General features: G+C 34.9%; 2 protein-coding genes across 4 annotated transcripts; one reads left to right on the top strand and one right to left on the bottom strand.

The window, feature by feature from the left end:
* Positions 1–5190: 5190 nt before the first annotated feature.
* On the top strand, positions 5191–9815 carry LOC137932796 (uncharacterized). Of its 3 annotated transcripts, none has more exons than XM_068776471.1 (4): positions 5191–5362; positions 5435–5634; positions 7933–9193; positions 9616–9815. In XM_068776471.1, the coding sequence occupies exons 1-4, from the start codon at positions 5286–5288 to the stop codon at positions 9671–9673; spliced, it is 1596 nt and encodes a 531-aa protein (XP_068632572.1). In that variant the 5' UTR covers positions 5191–5285; the 3' UTR covers positions 9674–9815. The 3 variants fall into 3 exon arrangements, with proteins under 3 accessions (XP_068632572.1, XP_068632571.1, XP_068632574.1); XM_068776470.1 differs by having other exon boundaries at positions 5192–5362; positions 9590–9815; XM_068776473.1 differs by lacking the exon at positions 5191–5362 and having other exon boundaries at positions 5568–5638; positions 9590–9815.
* Positions 9816–13242: 3427 nt separating this feature from the next.
* LOC137932870 (loricrin-like) lies at positions 13243–16588 on the bottom strand. Its single transcript, XM_068776556.1, has 4 exons — positions 16577–16588; positions 16033–16228; positions 14614–14664; positions 13243–13499 (listed from the first exon to the last, which is right to left on the bottom strand). The coding sequence occupies exons 1-4, from the start codon at positions 16580–16582 to the stop codon at positions 13243–13245; spliced, it is 510 nt and encodes a 169-aa protein (XP_068632657.1). The 5' UTR covers positions 16583–16588.
* Between the last annotated feature and the right edge of the window lie 566 nt (positions 16589–17154).

Raw genomic sequence — 17154 nt, 5'->3', positions numbered from 1 at the left:
TAACAGGTTGTCAAATATCTCCCTTCCGCTTTTTTGCTCTTTATTCAATGCTTTATAAAAAGTGTTACAGTGATCGGATTTAGTTCAAATATGCGCCGTTTTGTTCGATAATCTGTTTCCATCTAGACGGCAACTTTATAATACCTCCCTCGTAGAAGCCCCCCTCCTTATTTGCGAAGAACTCGGATAGCCACTTTTCACAAACCTCTTTTGAGTTCAACTTTACACCACCAAGGGCGTTCGCCATGGACAGGAACAGGTGGTAATCACTTGGCGCTATGTCCGGGCTATATGGTGGATGTGATAAAACCTCCCATCCGAGCTCCCGTAGCTTCTGACGAGTCATCAACGAAGTGTGTGGTCTGGCGTTGTCCTGGTGGAACACTACACCCTTCCTGTTGGCCAATTCTGGACGCTTCTGGTCGATCGCCTGCTTCAAGCGGTCCAGTTGTTCGCAGTAGATGGTAGAATTAAGCGTCTGGCCATATGGGAGCAGCTCATAGTGGATGATTCCCTTCCAATCCCACCAAACACACAGCAAAACCTTCCTGGCCGTCAATCCCGGCTTGGCCACTGTTTGGGACGATTCACCGGCCTTCGACCACGACCGTTTTCGCTTGTTATTGTCGTATGTGATCCATTTTTCGTCGCCAGTCACCATCCGCTTCAAGAATGGGTCGAGTTCGTTCCGTTTCAGCAGCATATCGCAGGCGTTGATTCGGTCCAGAAGGTTTTTTTGCGTCAAATCATGCGGCACCCAAACATCAAGCTTTTTTTGTATCCAGCCTTCTGCAGATGGTTTAAAATGGTTTGGTGACTAACTCCCATCTCCTGGGCGATGTCACGAGATGCCACATGCCGGTCTAACTCGATGTAGTCCATGGTTTGATCGGTATTTGTCGTCACAGGTCTTCCGCCGGCTGGCTTATCCGTGGTGTCGTTTTCGCCGGCTCTGAATCGTCGAAACCATTCCTCCGCGGTTCGAAGTGATAGAGTACCATCCCCCAAAACACCATTAATCTCACGGAACGTTTCTCTAGCGGATTTGCCTTTAACGAAGGAAAACTTTAAAATAGCGCGAATTTCGGCGTTAGTGAACTCCATGTTTACACGTCTATAACTGTTGAACGCAATATCCAAACTAATCATGCATAACGTCGTTTTGTAGGCTATGTCAAGACCTTTCAAATTAAGTATAGTGTTGCCAGATACGAGCTCTGTAGCGCTTTGTACATAGCCGCGAAATTCAAAAGACAAAAAGGCGGAAGGGAGATACTTGACAACCTATTATTAACAGAGTGGCGGGCCGGCCGCCAGAAGTATAGGTAATTAAAGACAATAAAGAATTGATAATAATTTATTAAAATTGAAAAAGAATTTATTAATGTGAAGCGTGGCACTGCATAGTGCTTACAATCTTTTTTATATTTGGCTCAAATTTACTTGTAGCAACATGTAAAACTGCTTCCAAACTTTCATTTGCAAGGCGGTTTTGATTTTTTGTTTTATTATTATTTAGTATTGAAAAAGTTTGTTCACATATATAGGTAGAACCAAATAAGCTGGTACATTTCAGAGCGTTTATACGCAACTCTTCGTACATATTTTTATCAATGCAGGGGTAAAAGTTCAGCAAGTCTCCTTGTTAAATTTGTTGCGTAAATCTTGGTCGTTTTGAATGTCCATAATTTCTTACTGCGTTGACTCTGGCGCATTTTCGACTGAAATCAAAAATGAATCTGAAAACTGAATGAAAGGATTGCTGAATATGTCTAACAGAAGTTTCACTTTTTTAAACTGCGAAAATCTGTCTTAAAAAGATTGAACCAAAATATCTAGCTTTTCTACATAACTGAAATTAATCGCAGTTTCGTTGAATTTTTCAGCCATTTTCTTATAATTCGGAAAATGATTGTAATTTCCAGAATTCAATTGTGATCTGAAGTGTCAGCTTGCATTGAAAGGATGATACATGAGCGTAGAGCTGGGATATCAGTTCATTTTTGCCTTGAAGCCGTTTGTTCAAGACATTCAAATGATTTGTAATGTCAACTAAAAAAGCCAAATCACACAACCACTCAGGATTTTTAAGTTCCGGGACATCCCTTTGCTTTTCCGCCAGAAATATTCCAATTTCTTCTATTAAATTTAGAAATCGTTCCAGTGTCAATCCACGACTTAGCCACCTTACTTCTGTATAATACAGTAAACCTCCGTATTCGCTTTCGATGTCATCAAGGAATTGTTTGAATGTCTGTGATTGAGTCCTCGTGATTTTATGAAATTTACAGTCGAAACTCCCACTTTCATGACATTTTGAAATTCAATTTTTTTTGGAACAGAGGGCTTCTTTGTGTATAATGCAGTGAAACTGCATGAGATCTTCAGCGTTTATGTTTTTTTCTTGCAGATGCTTTTTCAGCAAAGTAGCCCGGAATTGACGCCAATCATCGAAAGAGCACCGTCAGTCGCAACTCCCGATAATTTTGATAAGTCCAAATCAGTTTTTGAACACTCATCCAAAAGTACATTGAGTATATCAACTCCTTTGGTTTGACCTTTCAATGAACACATTCATAATAACTCTTCTAAGACTTCAAAATCTTGAGTAACACCTCGTATGAATATGAGAAGTTGAGCTGTGGGACTAATATCAGTGGATTCGTCGAGTGCTAATTAAAAAAATTCAATGATCTTAGTTTTTAATTGCTCCGCAATATTACCTGACAAAGACATAATTCGTCTTTTGGTAGTCATACGATTCAGTTGAATTTTTTCAAACTTTTTTGCTGCTTCTTGACACATTTTCTTAGCGGCAATTTCTATGCATCCTTTTACAAAATCGCCATCATTGAAGGGGCGACTTCGCTTTGCTATCATTCGAGAAATTTCATAACTAACTTCTGTAGCTGTTTCTGAATCTTGAATGGGTTTTGTAAACATAGCTTGCTGTCCAATAAGCTCGCGTTTTAAAGACAACATTTTTTGCTTTCTTAATTCGCCTGTAAACTTGGTAAAAAAGGATGCTGCGTTTCATAGTGCCTTTTTACATTATATTCCTTTGCAATCGCAACAGAATTCTTGCAAATTAAACAAACGTCTTTGTTATGCGTCCATATAAAAAAGTATTTTTCAGTCCAAATTTCTTCAAACTGCCGATTTTCAAGTTCCTTACGTTTTCATTTCAAGATCCTTATGTTTTTTATTAGGTCCTGGCTTCTGCATGTTGCGTTCTAATCCTGGCTAGGATTAACACAGCACCTAAAAACAATTACAGTACCTACTTAAATTACCCATCAAAAATAATTGATTGAATATTCCTCAGAAATTTTAGGATTTTTATACAGATTTTATATCTGAAATAATGACGTAATTATTACAGTTAGAGAAATTCTGATAAAAAATAGTAATTTATTTGTTTTATTTTATTATTTTGCCAACATTAAAGCTAAATTTGATTAAAATTGATTAAATAGGTAGGAAAACACTTACCGCGCTAGAAAATTCTTGATTTCTCTACTATTTTGAACCTTATATAAAGGCGGCAAGCGATGGTCCTTGACTTAGCATTTTGGGCGCTAGATTCAAATAGAGCGCGCGCAAGATTCAAATTACTTTTCGAACATATTTTTTTTGGTTTTATTTTGGAATAGAATTCAATATTTTTCTAATGTACGGGAGTATTATTTTTGCTGTCGGCGGGCCACCAGTTTCGACCGGCGGGCCGCGGTCTGTGCATCCATGCATTATAGCAACAAATTGATCAAATATAACATTATACTCGTAAAACACACTCCCTTGCAAACCATGAATTTTTTGGAAGCACTTTTTTAAAAAAAATATATAAAAAATTGCCAATGCCAGTTAAAATTCGTCTACGTACAACATTTTTCTGCATAATCATTTTTTAATCATTAACTATGGACGTCATTTTTTTGTCACACTACCATGGACGCGCGGTCTCTCGGACCGCTATGTTCTGAAGTCCAAATATTACGTAAATATTAATTTTATTTGTACACCTTTATTTATTGTAATTAAATAATTTCGATGCTTTTAATCAATCTTTCTTTATTTGTAAATAAAATAAAGCATACTAACAATTAAAGGCACTTTTTGGCATACATTTACTGGAGATCAATTTTAGGACGAAAAACTTGAATGAATTAAACTTTTTAGAAAAAATAACAATTGAAACTATAAATCTAAGGTTTAACCTAATATAGAAACGAATAAAAGTCTTCTCAAATTAAAATACAAAATTTTTGACATTGGTCCAATTGTTTAAAATTATTGGCAGTCCTTGCACAAGAGTTTGGAACATTGTAAACATATGACCTGCCTACAACTTATACAAGTGTAATTGGACTTTCTCTTTAGTTTTGGTGGACGAAGACGAAATGTTTTTCGCTTTAATGAATCACTCTCCTGGCTAAGGGGTTCATCTAGGAGCATATCTGCCCCTAATAAAACTCGCCTCATTGTCATTTTCAATTCGTTTGAAATATTTGGTTTTATTGCTTGTCTTTGCATATGCGGAACGACTAAAGATCGTGCTTTTTTTTTAGGAATACTCATCTTTCTATTTTTATGCTCTGGTGCACATTGTGTAATAAATGAGCATTTATACCACACAAGTCAAGAATGCGATATAAAATGAGCATAGGTCATCTTCTCGTTCAATATTCATTGACATTTTGAATGAAAATGACATAGAACAATCAAATTAAACAAAATCACCATTTATATTATTTACGTAGAAAACGTGGACGTGCGGTCCGATAGACCGCGGTTAAAGTATAAAGTAAAATAACTCAGTTAATTTGTGGCCGCCGACATAACTTCTCACCTCAACATACGTTTCGGCGCTAAAACTAAAGCTACTGAGAGCATTAAACGCGGGGAGCAAGGGGAAAGGGGTAAACACAAAAAATACAAACTGCAAGCGGTCTGTGAGACCGCGCGTCCACAGTTAAAGGTTAAAGGCTTTATGTAATTATTATATGATTTACGTTTTTTATATATATAACTAGATTTCTATTTTTTTTCTTGTTTGTTTAAATAGGAATAATAATGGAATTTGCTCTCAGTCTCTTTGATTTATTTCTGATTACGTAAATCTTAAAACTTAGGCTTATCTGGTAACACTGTGTTTTGCGACTAAATTTTCGTGACGTGTTTATATTACATTGATTTTGTTTTGATTTAGCATGTATAATGTAGTATATTGTTATACCACAACTATGTTGTCTTTTAATAATCTAAATCTAATTAATGTTTAAAATATGCCTATTAATTTTAACGTAGACGTAGCGGTTAAACATGTGAAAACTATTGTAGACTACAATCGTTGTGTCTTTTGGTGAGATATTTTAGATTAGCAAATCTATGTTTACTTTTCATATACAGTTATAAATATTTTGTTCCTTTCTAGCGATAAACTATCTGGTATTAGATTGAGATTCTCTTGTGGACACTTTATATGTGAAGTATGCATAAATAAAGTTAACGAGTGTTTGACATGTGTTGGTTCGTCCAGTTTTTCTATTCCTCAAACTGATGAAGTTAAAGGACAACATGTACAACATGCTGAAAACCTGTTAAGGACGTTTCAAGATATTTTTCATGTAGATGGCAAGTAAATATAATAATTACAAAGAACTTTTTTTTTAACAGACTGATTGTTAACAAATTAAAATGAAATTACAGGGTACATACTTCAAGAGGAGCTTTAAGGTTGTCCCTAATGTTTTTTGTTACTATAGATGGTAGATATGTAAGGATAGTTTGAAATACTTTAATCATCCATTAATTTTAATTAATTTGTTTTAATGTGGGCGAAATGGTTAGTAACCATCCGATGTATATGAGGGGTGTGCTCTTGACAAAACACAATGTTTGAGTACAGATTTATATTTATCAACCTTCTCTGTCCTGCCTCTCGCAAGTCTAGGGAGGCAGGTGTGCGGCACACATTGACAGCCTTTCTAAATTTTTAGAATAGTAACTGAATCATTGTGGATCTACTACTACTCTAATTTCTTAGAACAAAAGTAAAATTCAAAAGTAATAAGAGATTGATATGAATGTTAAGTATTATTTTCCAAACACACTTTCATTCAACCTTTAGATAGACACAGATATAAACTAGGAGCTGGTATTTTTATTTATTATGTATAGTTAATATTTTTGTAAAAGTAATAAAAGATTTGAGTGAAATATAATATTTAACTTTAACCTGAATCTTTTACTTAGTATAAAAATCTAAATAGTGTGTGTTGTACAAAGTGGCTGCACAATGATTTTGAATATCCACAAAATAAGTATTTCATTTTCTTGCTTGCTAGAATGATTTGATCATCATAGTGTTTACTGACATACAATATGCCCTTTTCATTAATGGTACTTCCCAGGCTTATGAAATAAAGAAATTGTCTTTTTTGTCTTAGATTATATGCTGTTACAAGCCTAATTATTTTGATATAGTTTCATTGAAACCACCATACCACTCCTTAGGAAAGCATAGCAATGTGGGGTCTGAAGAAAAAGAACTTGAGGGCCTCTGCCACAAATATTGATGGTAGACTAATGGAACGGCACGGCTGATACTTCTCTTATCTTTTCATAACAATATCTAAAGCTACAATATCTAGATATAGTTTCAGTAGCACTATACTTACTTTTCCTATTGCTAGCACAGCATCCTTTAATCAAATCATTATAGTATGAGAAATGAAACTTGAAATGATATTAATTCAAACCTTTTTCTTTATGGGATGTATACTAAAAACTAAAATAAATTATTTTGTTTTTTGGAGGCTTTTCCTTCAGGCCACGCAAGGTATTTGTGCCCCATACTTTACAATTGTATTATTTTATTTCTAGTATAAGATTTACAATAATTAAAATTATGCAAAATTCATAATTATCAAGGAATGGTTGTATTATTTTAACATACATTTAATTACACCTATCCCCCGATTTACACGGTACTCGTTTTACACGTTTTCGCTTTTACGTAGTTTTCCAAATAAGTTTTTTTTTGTTTTAATGATCGATTTTATTACCATCTCTCATAATGTAAATATTTCTGCTTCAAACATCGAATCGGCACAAATACCTTCGAGTGATGAAAGTGAATTCGAACCTTCAATTCGGAAAAAAAGAATGAGAGTGATTTCTGTCAGTGATAAAGGATAATAAAACACCTTTGGTTTTATTTTTATTCTTCTGTTTAATGTATTGTAATTAAATAAAAAACAGTGTTTCCGTAATATATTAAATATTTTAACTTGTCAATGCATTTTATTTTTATTTCTGTGTACACTAAAAGTATTGAAAAAAACCACAACTGTTAAATAGCAAAATTTGCATTTTTTGCAAGTTTTTAGATTTACACGGTTTTGACTTGAAATTTTTTAATTTTCGATTTACACATTTTTCTCAGGAACGTATCTACCGTGTTAATCGGGGGATAGGTGTACTGATTTAATCTGAGGATCAGCAATATTATTTAGTTGTCCACAGTTACCTGAATTCTTAATAATTTCTTCATATTACAATGATAATACCAAATAACATAATTGTTTAGTGATAGGGATGCATATGTCCTATGTGGCAAGGAATGTCTTAATATGTTTGACGTAAAGGGGTGTAAAATTAACTAAGCGGCCAGAAGTAGTAGCAGTTGCTTCTATTTTTTCTTACTTTGGAGAATATTTAAGAACATTCTAATTGTTGTTTTCATTGAATAAGGAATGATTACTACCTGGTCCTTCATAATCATTGTAACATTGAAAGTGTACATGTACTCAAATATTTCATTACTATAGTTGTATAATTATTATGTTTATTTTTTAATGTTTATATAATGCATAATACTTAAAAAAAATTTCTTCAAAATCTTATTTAATATTTTTTTCTTATTTGCAGTTTATAGAAGATCAAGATTATCTGAAAAATTAGAAATTGAAAACAAACTTTTCCCCAAAAGTATACAAGCTCCAGTTAAATATACTAATAAAAGGAAATCTATGCTTTTTACCAAGGAAAGTAAAGAAAACATTAATTCATTATTCTTATATGGTGAAGAAATTGGATCAGGAACTGACAAAATGGATTCGACAACAATGAACACAAGGGTTAATTTGGTACAAAAATGGCTAGAAAATAATGAGAAAGATCAGACACAAATAAGAAGACCTTTTTCAAATATCAATGTCAATACACCAGTTTTTAGAAATAGAGAAAATGTTGGATATGGTGGGAAAAATAGTAAATTGTCCAATGAAAAAAGGTATGCAAAGAAAAGATTTCAAACACATAACAAAAATCTGCCTAGAAAAGATATGGGAGAAAACTTTACAAAAAAAGTTTTAAATCAATCTTTGTTAAGTCGAAGTAACAATGCAAGAACCACTCATGTAAGCCAAACAGAGGAAAACACTGATGATGATAAGATATCAAATGAAAATAATTCAATACAAATTAAAAATACTTCTACCAAAAATATGATTTGTGATATTAATGATTGTACTGATACCATTGTAATAGAAGACTCTACAACACAAATTGTCGATAAAGACCAACAAGCATGGCTGGCTGTTTTAGAAGCAAATAATTCTTTTAGAAAGTCATATGACAGCACAGATAAAAAACAGTATAATGATGTAATGTACAACAATACAAAAAATGTTTATTTTTATAAAAAAGATTTACTTTACAAATCTTGTTATTTTTGTTTGAATGATTACAAAACCTATAAGTTAGAAAACCAGAGGCTTAATTCCAATGATGTTTCAATAACAATTGAAACCAACAGCATTGTAACCTCAATGACTGTTAGAAATAATGAGCAATATGTTGACAGAGTGATAACCAAGCATTCAAAAGAAATTCAAACTGATGAAAGCAGTATTGCCACAACAGAAACTTTAGTTGCCACTTTTTCATCTACCCATGAAAAAAATCTTAATATTGTAAGTGAAGATATATTACCAGACAAAAGAAAAAACTGCAAGAAAAATGAAAAACATGATATGAAATGTGCTAAAGAATCTTTTACAGATTATAACAATCTTATAAAAAAATCTCCCTATCACCATTATTTTGTAAATGATTCTGACAGTGATGTGGATATTGATGTCAGTGATCAACTTGAAGTCACTGCTGATGTGCACAGATCTGAGGAAATGTAAGTTACTAGTGCCTATTTTTGCATTTATAATGTCAAATAATTAATATTATTACTTTATGTACAAGATGCATAAAAAAATCTTTTCAGTCTATGTATATCTTTGTTAGTTGGTTAAAGTATGAGTTTCTATTAGTCTGTTAAATAACAAATTATTTGATTTTTTCAAGTAAAGTTACACATCTATAACAAGTTACATATGTAACTTTACTTTTATTTGGCTGTTCTAAAGTAGCATATTTAGGATGTCTTTTTAAAATCTGACTTCAAAGTGTTACATTAATTGTCACAACTTTATAGCTTACGAAATATGACGCCAAGGTGTGGATCTTTCAGCAATTTTTTCAAGAATTCTAGAATTTTTGTAAGCTCAAACTCATTCCATGTTGATTGCAGAAATCATGGTATACTTTCTTCAATAGAATGTACTCCTTACCAACTACGACCGGGACCATCAGGACGTCGCCGCCGAACTGTTGATAGCAGCAATTCTTCCGAAAAGGAAAATCTTGAGCCAAATAGATTGAAAAAGTTGAGGCTAAACAAGAAACAGGAATTGAAGAAATGAACACGAAGAATTCTCAGTGTATTTTTTTACAATAAATATTTTTGTGGAGGCTTATAGTTTCTGAACCAGTTTTTATTGGATATCAGTTTTTTGGCTCCCTTGTGTATATAGTGAAAAAATAATGCAGCTGAACATCTAACTTTATCTTTAGATGTGGGAAAAAAGAAGTAAAGGTTAATGCTTATAAATGTTGGAGGCATATTCACTTACCACACAGTGTAATACATGACATGTTAATAACTTTCGTTAAAGAAAAAAAGAGTGTGAGAAGAATGTAGCTATAATAAAAACAATATCGGGGTCAGACTAATTATCGCATATAACTATATACATCGTTTTTAAATTGGAAAGTGTATCAATTTACAAAACTTTTACTCTTCTTTAAGCCAAATGTGAATAGCTAGTTGTGAATCTTTAATACATACTCCATACACTAAGTTTGTGGCATGGATATATGGCACCATATCAGAGTCTACTATGAATCGAGTAGAAGGGCGGCAAAAATTACAACTGTACTGAGTGCATCATCTCGGAAAAGCCCTGACTCACGCCGCTACATACTACTATTTCATAGGATTGAAAGGCCGCCATCACATATATAAGAGGGCCCCCATGAGGACTTGGTCTTGGGTTGTCACTTGTCGATAATACCAGTTTAGCATTTCGACACAAAGGCCAGGAGGGCCGAACTGCGACTTGTTTGGTTACTATTGCCTGCCTAATAACACATTAATACCACTTCGCATTACCTTCCCTTATTCATTGACTAGACTCGACATGTTATGAGAGTATTTAGGTATCGGATATTACAATTAGGGAAGCAATTAATATTTCAAGGTAAGAGAAATACTGGTTACAGAAAGCTTTCTTGATTTATTCTTAAAGTTTGAAAGATCTTTAGAGCTAATCTCTATAATTTATGGAATATATAAGTTAAACGGCTTTGTATAATTTTGGGAGTATATTTTATAGTGTACATGTGTAAAAATGAAAGTGTGTAGTTAAAGCTTAGCGAATAAAATGCTCCATAAACCACTGGAGTTCGCCGAAGTTTAAAACATAAAACTTCATTAATAAGATTAACAAAACGACGTTTAGTTCCATCGTAGATGTTAAAAACGGATAAATAATAAATTCGCCGTTCACTAGCGCCATCTTCATCTCCTGCTTTAAACTACAGATTTCATTCATCTTTTTTGTCATATTCCGACTAGAGAGGACGCTGAGGCCTATAATGTTTCGGGAAAATATGACGTGCGGTACGCACGTATCAATGTGCTAAATAATTATCGCTTCCTAGTCTGCAAATCATTTAAGAAGTCGCTGCAACTACTCTGCGAGCATTCTGGCAAAGGTGGTGCAAATATCCCGAGGTGTAACAGACGCACCTTCAGCACCTGTAACTGTAGAACTTTGCAGACTTTCATTCAATCACAACTTCAAAATGCTTTTCAAGTCATGAAACACAAAGGTGTAATTTTATTTTTTCGCTACACTCCAAATTTTGGAAATGAAAAAGCAATTGCGGTAGCTTGGTGGCTTTTAGCCGAAGATACATATCTTACGTGTGGTGGTCCAGGAATTGTGCCACTACCAAGGGACATCGGAGTAACCGATATCACAATACCAAGAACCTATTACATATAGTTACTAATTTTCACGTTAAGCTCGGGATCATTTTAAATAGTTGTTACGTTGACGGTATTTAAAGGACAGTAAGGACTCTGAGACAGACGAACTTCTACCGATAACAATCAATCTAACTCGCTCATTTCAAGAGTGTTGTGCGCTCTAAAAGTTCTTCGTGGCATCACCACTTACGTGATTGAAGTGACAATCTTCGGCGAGAGTAGGGCAATGAGCATCTTAAAAAGCGAAAGCGAAAAAGGTTCTGTTTTGCAATGCGCGCTCGATTCGTAACTTCAATTAAAATTTATATGGACATCAAACGTGTCTACTTTTATGCGATGATCCGAGACGAGTTCGGTATTGCGACCTAGTCAACCAAATCCTGTCACCAAACAAAGTTTAGTAAATTCGTCGCCTAGCAACCAGTGTTTCTGAGAGACACGAAACATGTTTTTGCTGCAATTTCCTCTAGTGTGGAAAGTTGCTTCCTTAACACCTGTTTGTAAAGATCTGAAACAGTATATTATTTTAAAATAAACTAAACAGATTGAGATATAAGCATATGGTTGCTTCGTGGTAAGTTTTGTAGACCATTTAATATTTTCTGACTTTGTACAAATCGCTGGTTAAATGCTTTATCCTATATCAACACGAAGTATAATGTTCTGTTTAAGCTTTTGCAGGTATAACAGAAATTCGAACTACAACTTACAAATACCGATTTTATACAAATATATTATTAAACAATATAAGATAAAGCGGTTAAACCAAAAGTTATATGAAATAAGAGTTTTCAGTAATATTACAGGTTGTTTCAAGAAAATATTAATTACAGACACTCGTGTAACTCGTTCAGTGTTCCCCACAGAAATACAAATATTTTGAATAAATAACGTAATCTTGTGATATACGAAAATAAACTACAGAGGGTACATCCTAGATACGTAATATTTACATACACAAAGTTATTATTTATTATCGGCGTAGCATCGACACCAACATATTCGTAATCCCTCATAATGTGCTAGTATTTTAAAAAGTTTTATTGCAAATGAGGTAATGCTACAGTGACTTCTTAAATCAAATGGTCACAAAAACGGCTTACCGCTTCCTTATTACTTTTTATGACCCGAATGAACTTAAAATCGAAAAACAATATCACAAACGTAATCAACAGAAGGAATTAGGACCGTGGAAAACTATTTTAATGTAACTGCCAAATTTGTACTAATTTTTAGTAGAACTATGGATCAAACATAGCAACATAACGTTTTTTAACATTATTTTCTTAAATACCATCACGGCGCAGTTTACCGGTTACAATATTGTACCTAGTTAATGACATTTATGCTAACTTATCTAATCTCAACTTGATAAAGATCCATCAAATGATTTGATTCGCACATTATTGTCATCGGTAGCCAACTTGGCTGGACTAATTTACCTCAAGACACTGGACCCTTCTAAAGTATATTATATAATTGCATAAAGCGTTATATTATAAATCATTACATCAGCTGATAGGCACCCACTGCAAGTTATAGTCCTCCCTCAAAGGTCACCACGATGACCGGTCTTGTGCTGCCCGTATTCAGCGACTTCTCGCGACTTTAACTTTATCGTAGGTTTACCCAGTGAGGGGCTTACCCACGCTGCATCAACCAGCTCATGGTAGCCACTGGATAGCCTTTCGACCCTACTGACCATAGGCTTTGAGCGCTAACACTCCACACGAGCATTTCTCAATATTATAGATATTTTATATTATTTGTTTTAATCAGGATAAGTGAAATGAAAACGAACGGCATTCGGAAGTTGTTATATATTAATGAAATTTGTACTGCGCAGAAGATCACCACCAGCCAGAGGAGCCGCCGCCAGACCAGCCGCCGCCGCCGCCGCTTTTCCATCCACCGCCACCGCCGCCGCCGCTCTTCCAACCACCGCCTCCACCACCACCGCCGAGTTTCCAGCCGCCGCCTCCACCGCTAGGCCAGCCACCGCTGCTGCCGCCACCAGACCAACCACCGCTGCCTCCGCCAAGTTTCCATCCGCCGCCACCGCCTCCGCCGGACCAGCCACCGCCGCCATAACCGCCACCACCGCCGCCTGCAAAATAGTCAATTTATTGTAAATATTTATATTTATACAACAATACAGAACTTTAGTATCGCCTTTTTTTAACAGCAACATGTGCAATAAACTATGAAAAGTGCGGCGTCGCGCCTGTTAATCTTTACACAAAATGGTTGTCGTGTCCCTTCGTTCTTGTACCGAACTGGACTTTCACTGTTGCCCAAGCCATCTGTAGATTCTGCGGGTCCGAGGCGGTAGGGTGCCTTATAACTCCTTTAATGTAGCGAAGCTTGGCCGCCAGATACTACTATTTCACTACACGGTTGGTAGGCCGTCAAGCTCTTGGATCGCTTCGGCAGACCCTCCTTGGAGTGACTAGGCTCAAGGGCCCCCACGAGGAGACCTCGGCTTGGGCTGTCACTCGTTGATGACCCGTCGTTCTATAGTCATAATTCACTAGCATGTTTTATATAACGGAGTAGTTAGTTAACAAACAATGCATGTAGCAAGGAATTTTGACTTAACTGAATTATAAAATAAATTTGAACCGAGTACTAATCACGGTTAGGAAATGTATATAAAAAGCGAGGCTTTCGGGGTCATAATAACAGTATTGCATAACTTGTAATGCGATGAGTGAACGGATGATGGTGGCCTGCCTCGATCTTTTGACCTCTGTAATGTACTATTGAAACCATTCGCGAACATAGTAAATATTTTCGTGGTATGATATTCATAAACTGTAATATATTTAGTGTTCAGGGTGATAGACTAGGGTGAAAATGTTTTTAAGTTTATAACGCAGTAAAGTTAACACTTCAGGCGCACCCAATTGTGTGCAATTGAACTAAATCATAACTGCTATTGCTTCCGGTGTTACAAATGGAGCTTTTGATCTGACTTTGTTTTTGACTGGTTCTCGGATAATATCCACATTATGACATACGGATGCTTGATTATTACAGATTTTTATATTAAAAATATAATTATTTTATCATAAAACACCACAATTTTACACATTTTGCCTAAAATTAAAAATTATAGTTTTAATTTTCTCTTATGATTTTTCTGAGCTTACTATGATTCTATTTTTAAATTTTTATAACAATTGTTAAAATCACAATCATTTTTAAAAAAAAAATCTTACCGAATCCGCCTCCACTGCCGCCGGTGGTGATGATTTTGATAATCTTCACCTCTGTTATTTAAAAAAAGATATTTAAAGTACAATAATTTTTAAAAAGTTTTTAATTATGTTTGTAATTGTCATAATACGTTTTAATCCGAAAAGTAATAAGAGTTTACATCAACTATAATTATGCCTGCATGTATATTTTTTTTTTATAAATTTGTAACGCTTGTTGATACATTTCATTTGCCTGGTAATTTTTGACTATGACAGCTTACTAGCAGAAAGAAAATAATCCATCAAACACTAATGCCAGGCAATAGCAGACGTCGCCGTCGTTTTACACGATTGTTATCTTTTACTTTACTAAATTCCTTCATATTCATGTTACTAACAAACAATTTACTTATATAGTAATATTCTTATATTATATATTGTGACAGCATTGATCGTTGCATTTCGTTAGTTTATAATTTAATGACACAGATCATATAAAAATATAATTATTTTGTATAAATATTCGATAAATACCATTAGAGAAAATGTTATACGTCAAACGTGAGCAACAGGAATAGCAGTTATGTTAAACTTATTCTCAAATGCGCTCGTTATAATATTCCACTTGTCGCAACACTTCTAATGAAATAATTATTGTAAGTCTTTTAAAATAAATATTTTTTACACGATTTTTAATTTGCAGTAAAACTAAATCATCTATCTCGACGTTCCAAAGTGCATCAATACCGGTGACAGATCACCTCGAATTGTTGGATATTATACTAATCAAATTTCAACTTTGGATCGTTTAATGAGTCCAAGCTAAGTTAATAGCTGTCAAAAAGATAGGTATTCTGGGGATGCTTCTTCTACCCGCATTAAGCTTATCGCTAATACTTTTATTGTGCGAACAGTCAAGAAGTGGAACAACCTACCGGCGTTATCAATTACCGGCGTATTCAAGACAATAGTGAAAAGGTTTCTAGGCAAGCATGTAGTGCTCGAGATCAGGCGAGACAGAGGTCAAATGCTTCACCTATAAAGGATAAATGAAAGTATATTTTTTAACGAAAAAGGGCGCCATATTTTAGTTTGGGGCGTTTAAAAGCCAAGAACTATTCCTGTACGTAGATACAAAGGCTGTGAGAGTGAATCGGAAATGAGAAGACCAAAGAACTGCGGTCAATCATGTAACTTGAATAGTTTGTATGAAAGTAGAAGATTAGTTCGCATGTGAAACCAACTGCCGTTGGGGCCGAAAGGTACGCCAGTGGTGACCATGAGTGGGTAGACACGGCGTGGGTAGGTCCTCCACTAAGTGGAAGGTTATCATGGCAATTTTTGGAGAAGGTCTTCTGTGTGCGTCTATCAGCTGACATGATGATCATAATGATGGATCTTTGCAAAAGAATTGTGTGAAAATACAATATTGCGACTTACGTCCACCGCCGCCACTGCCATAGCCGCCGCCACCGCCACCGGACCAGCCGCCTCCTCCTCCGCCACCGGACCAACCGCCGCTGCCACCACCACCCGACCAGCCACCGCCGCCGCCGCCGCCCGACCAGCCGCCGCCGCCGCCGCCGATGTAACCGGCTTTCGTGACCACGGCCAGCGCCAACAAGCAAACGAATACCTGATAAAAATAATATATTTATACATGTTGATATATGTATACACACACGTATATTTATATATTAATATGTGTATGAGTATTTACTGCATTTATACATAGAAATAAACAAAAATTGGAAGAAAAGTACATTTCTAAGATATGTAATAGTTACGGAATAACCGCTGATTTTTTGTATAATCAGTCGCTATATCGTGAGAACATTTATGATCATAATGCGAGTTGTGAGGTGAAACGAAGTTATGCAAGTGAGAATTAGACTCAAGACGATCGTAAACAATAATACAAGTAAGATATACTTATATATGTGTTATTCACGCATCTTACGATAGTATGGGAATAGAACGTTACCTTCATGCTGAAGCGATCGGTAACTGCTTGTAGATGGGTGGGCGACTGCCGGTTATATACAAACGTACCATCTCCCACTCGTTGCTGCCTGAGCTTCGAGGTCCGTGAAGAAGCGAACGGAAGCTGTTCCGTGGCCGTACTGACGCAACCCATTGTCCCTGTGCCCGCTGTGATTAACCCAGTGTCGTAATTACAAAAATAAGATCGAAGGAAACTCCACTGTAGTTTAGATTTATATGTACGGCGCATAGAATTTACCAACACTATTGAAACTGCATTGTTTTAGTTCATGTTTTTTAACTTGATGTTTTAATTACGGATCCATTTAAATTTTGTTCATTATTATAAATACTAATCAATCATATAACTTACAATGACAATAATATACCACTGAATATATTGTAATAATAAATATAATTTCAATAAGTTTATAAAACATGATTGCGTTTTATAAATTTATAGAAATTATACCTATTTTCCATTATGATTATGTTATTTCTACTATAGTTTTACATTAAATAAAATTTTTGCAATTTTAAATTAACTAGTTGATTGTTTGGCAAGATGTTAAAAGTTTA

This window comes from Battus philenor, unplaced genomic scaffold (assembly GCF_028537555.1).
Source record: "Battus philenor isolate CCGP_79_NKW_IND1 unplaced genomic scaffold, ilBatPhil1.0.hap1 SCAF_12, whole genome shotgun sequence".
NCBI classification, from domain to species: Eukaryota; Metazoa; Arthropoda; class Insecta; order Lepidoptera; family Papilionidae; genus Battus; species Battus philenor.
Note: the sequence above shows the minus strand (reverse complement) of the source record. Positions and strands in the feature narration are given on the sequence as shown.

Bases quoted from the DNA above. Each gene is read 5' to 3' on its own strand.
- LOC137932796 (XM_068776470.1), top strand. From the start codon at position 5,286: ATGCCTATTAATTTTAACGTAGACGTAGCGGTTAAACATGTGAAAACT. The intron at 5,363-5,434 runs GTGAGATATTTT...GTTCCTTTCTAG, and splicing joins TACAATCGTTGTGTCTTTTG to CGATAAACTATCTGGTATTA. The intron at 5,635-7,932 runs GCAAGTAAATAT...TCTTATTTGCAG, and splicing joins AGATATTTTTCATGTAGATG to TTTATAGAAGATCAAGATTA.
- LOC137932870 (XM_068776556.1), bottom strand. The intron at 14,665-16,032 runs GTAAGTCGCAAT...TTTAAATAACAG, and splicing joins TGGCAGTGGCGGCGGTGGAC to AGGTGAAGATTATCAAAATC. The intron at 13,500-14,613 runs GTAAGATTTTTT...ACTATTTTGCAG, and splicing joins CGGCAGTGGAGGCGGATTCG to GCGGCGGTGGTGGCGGTTAT.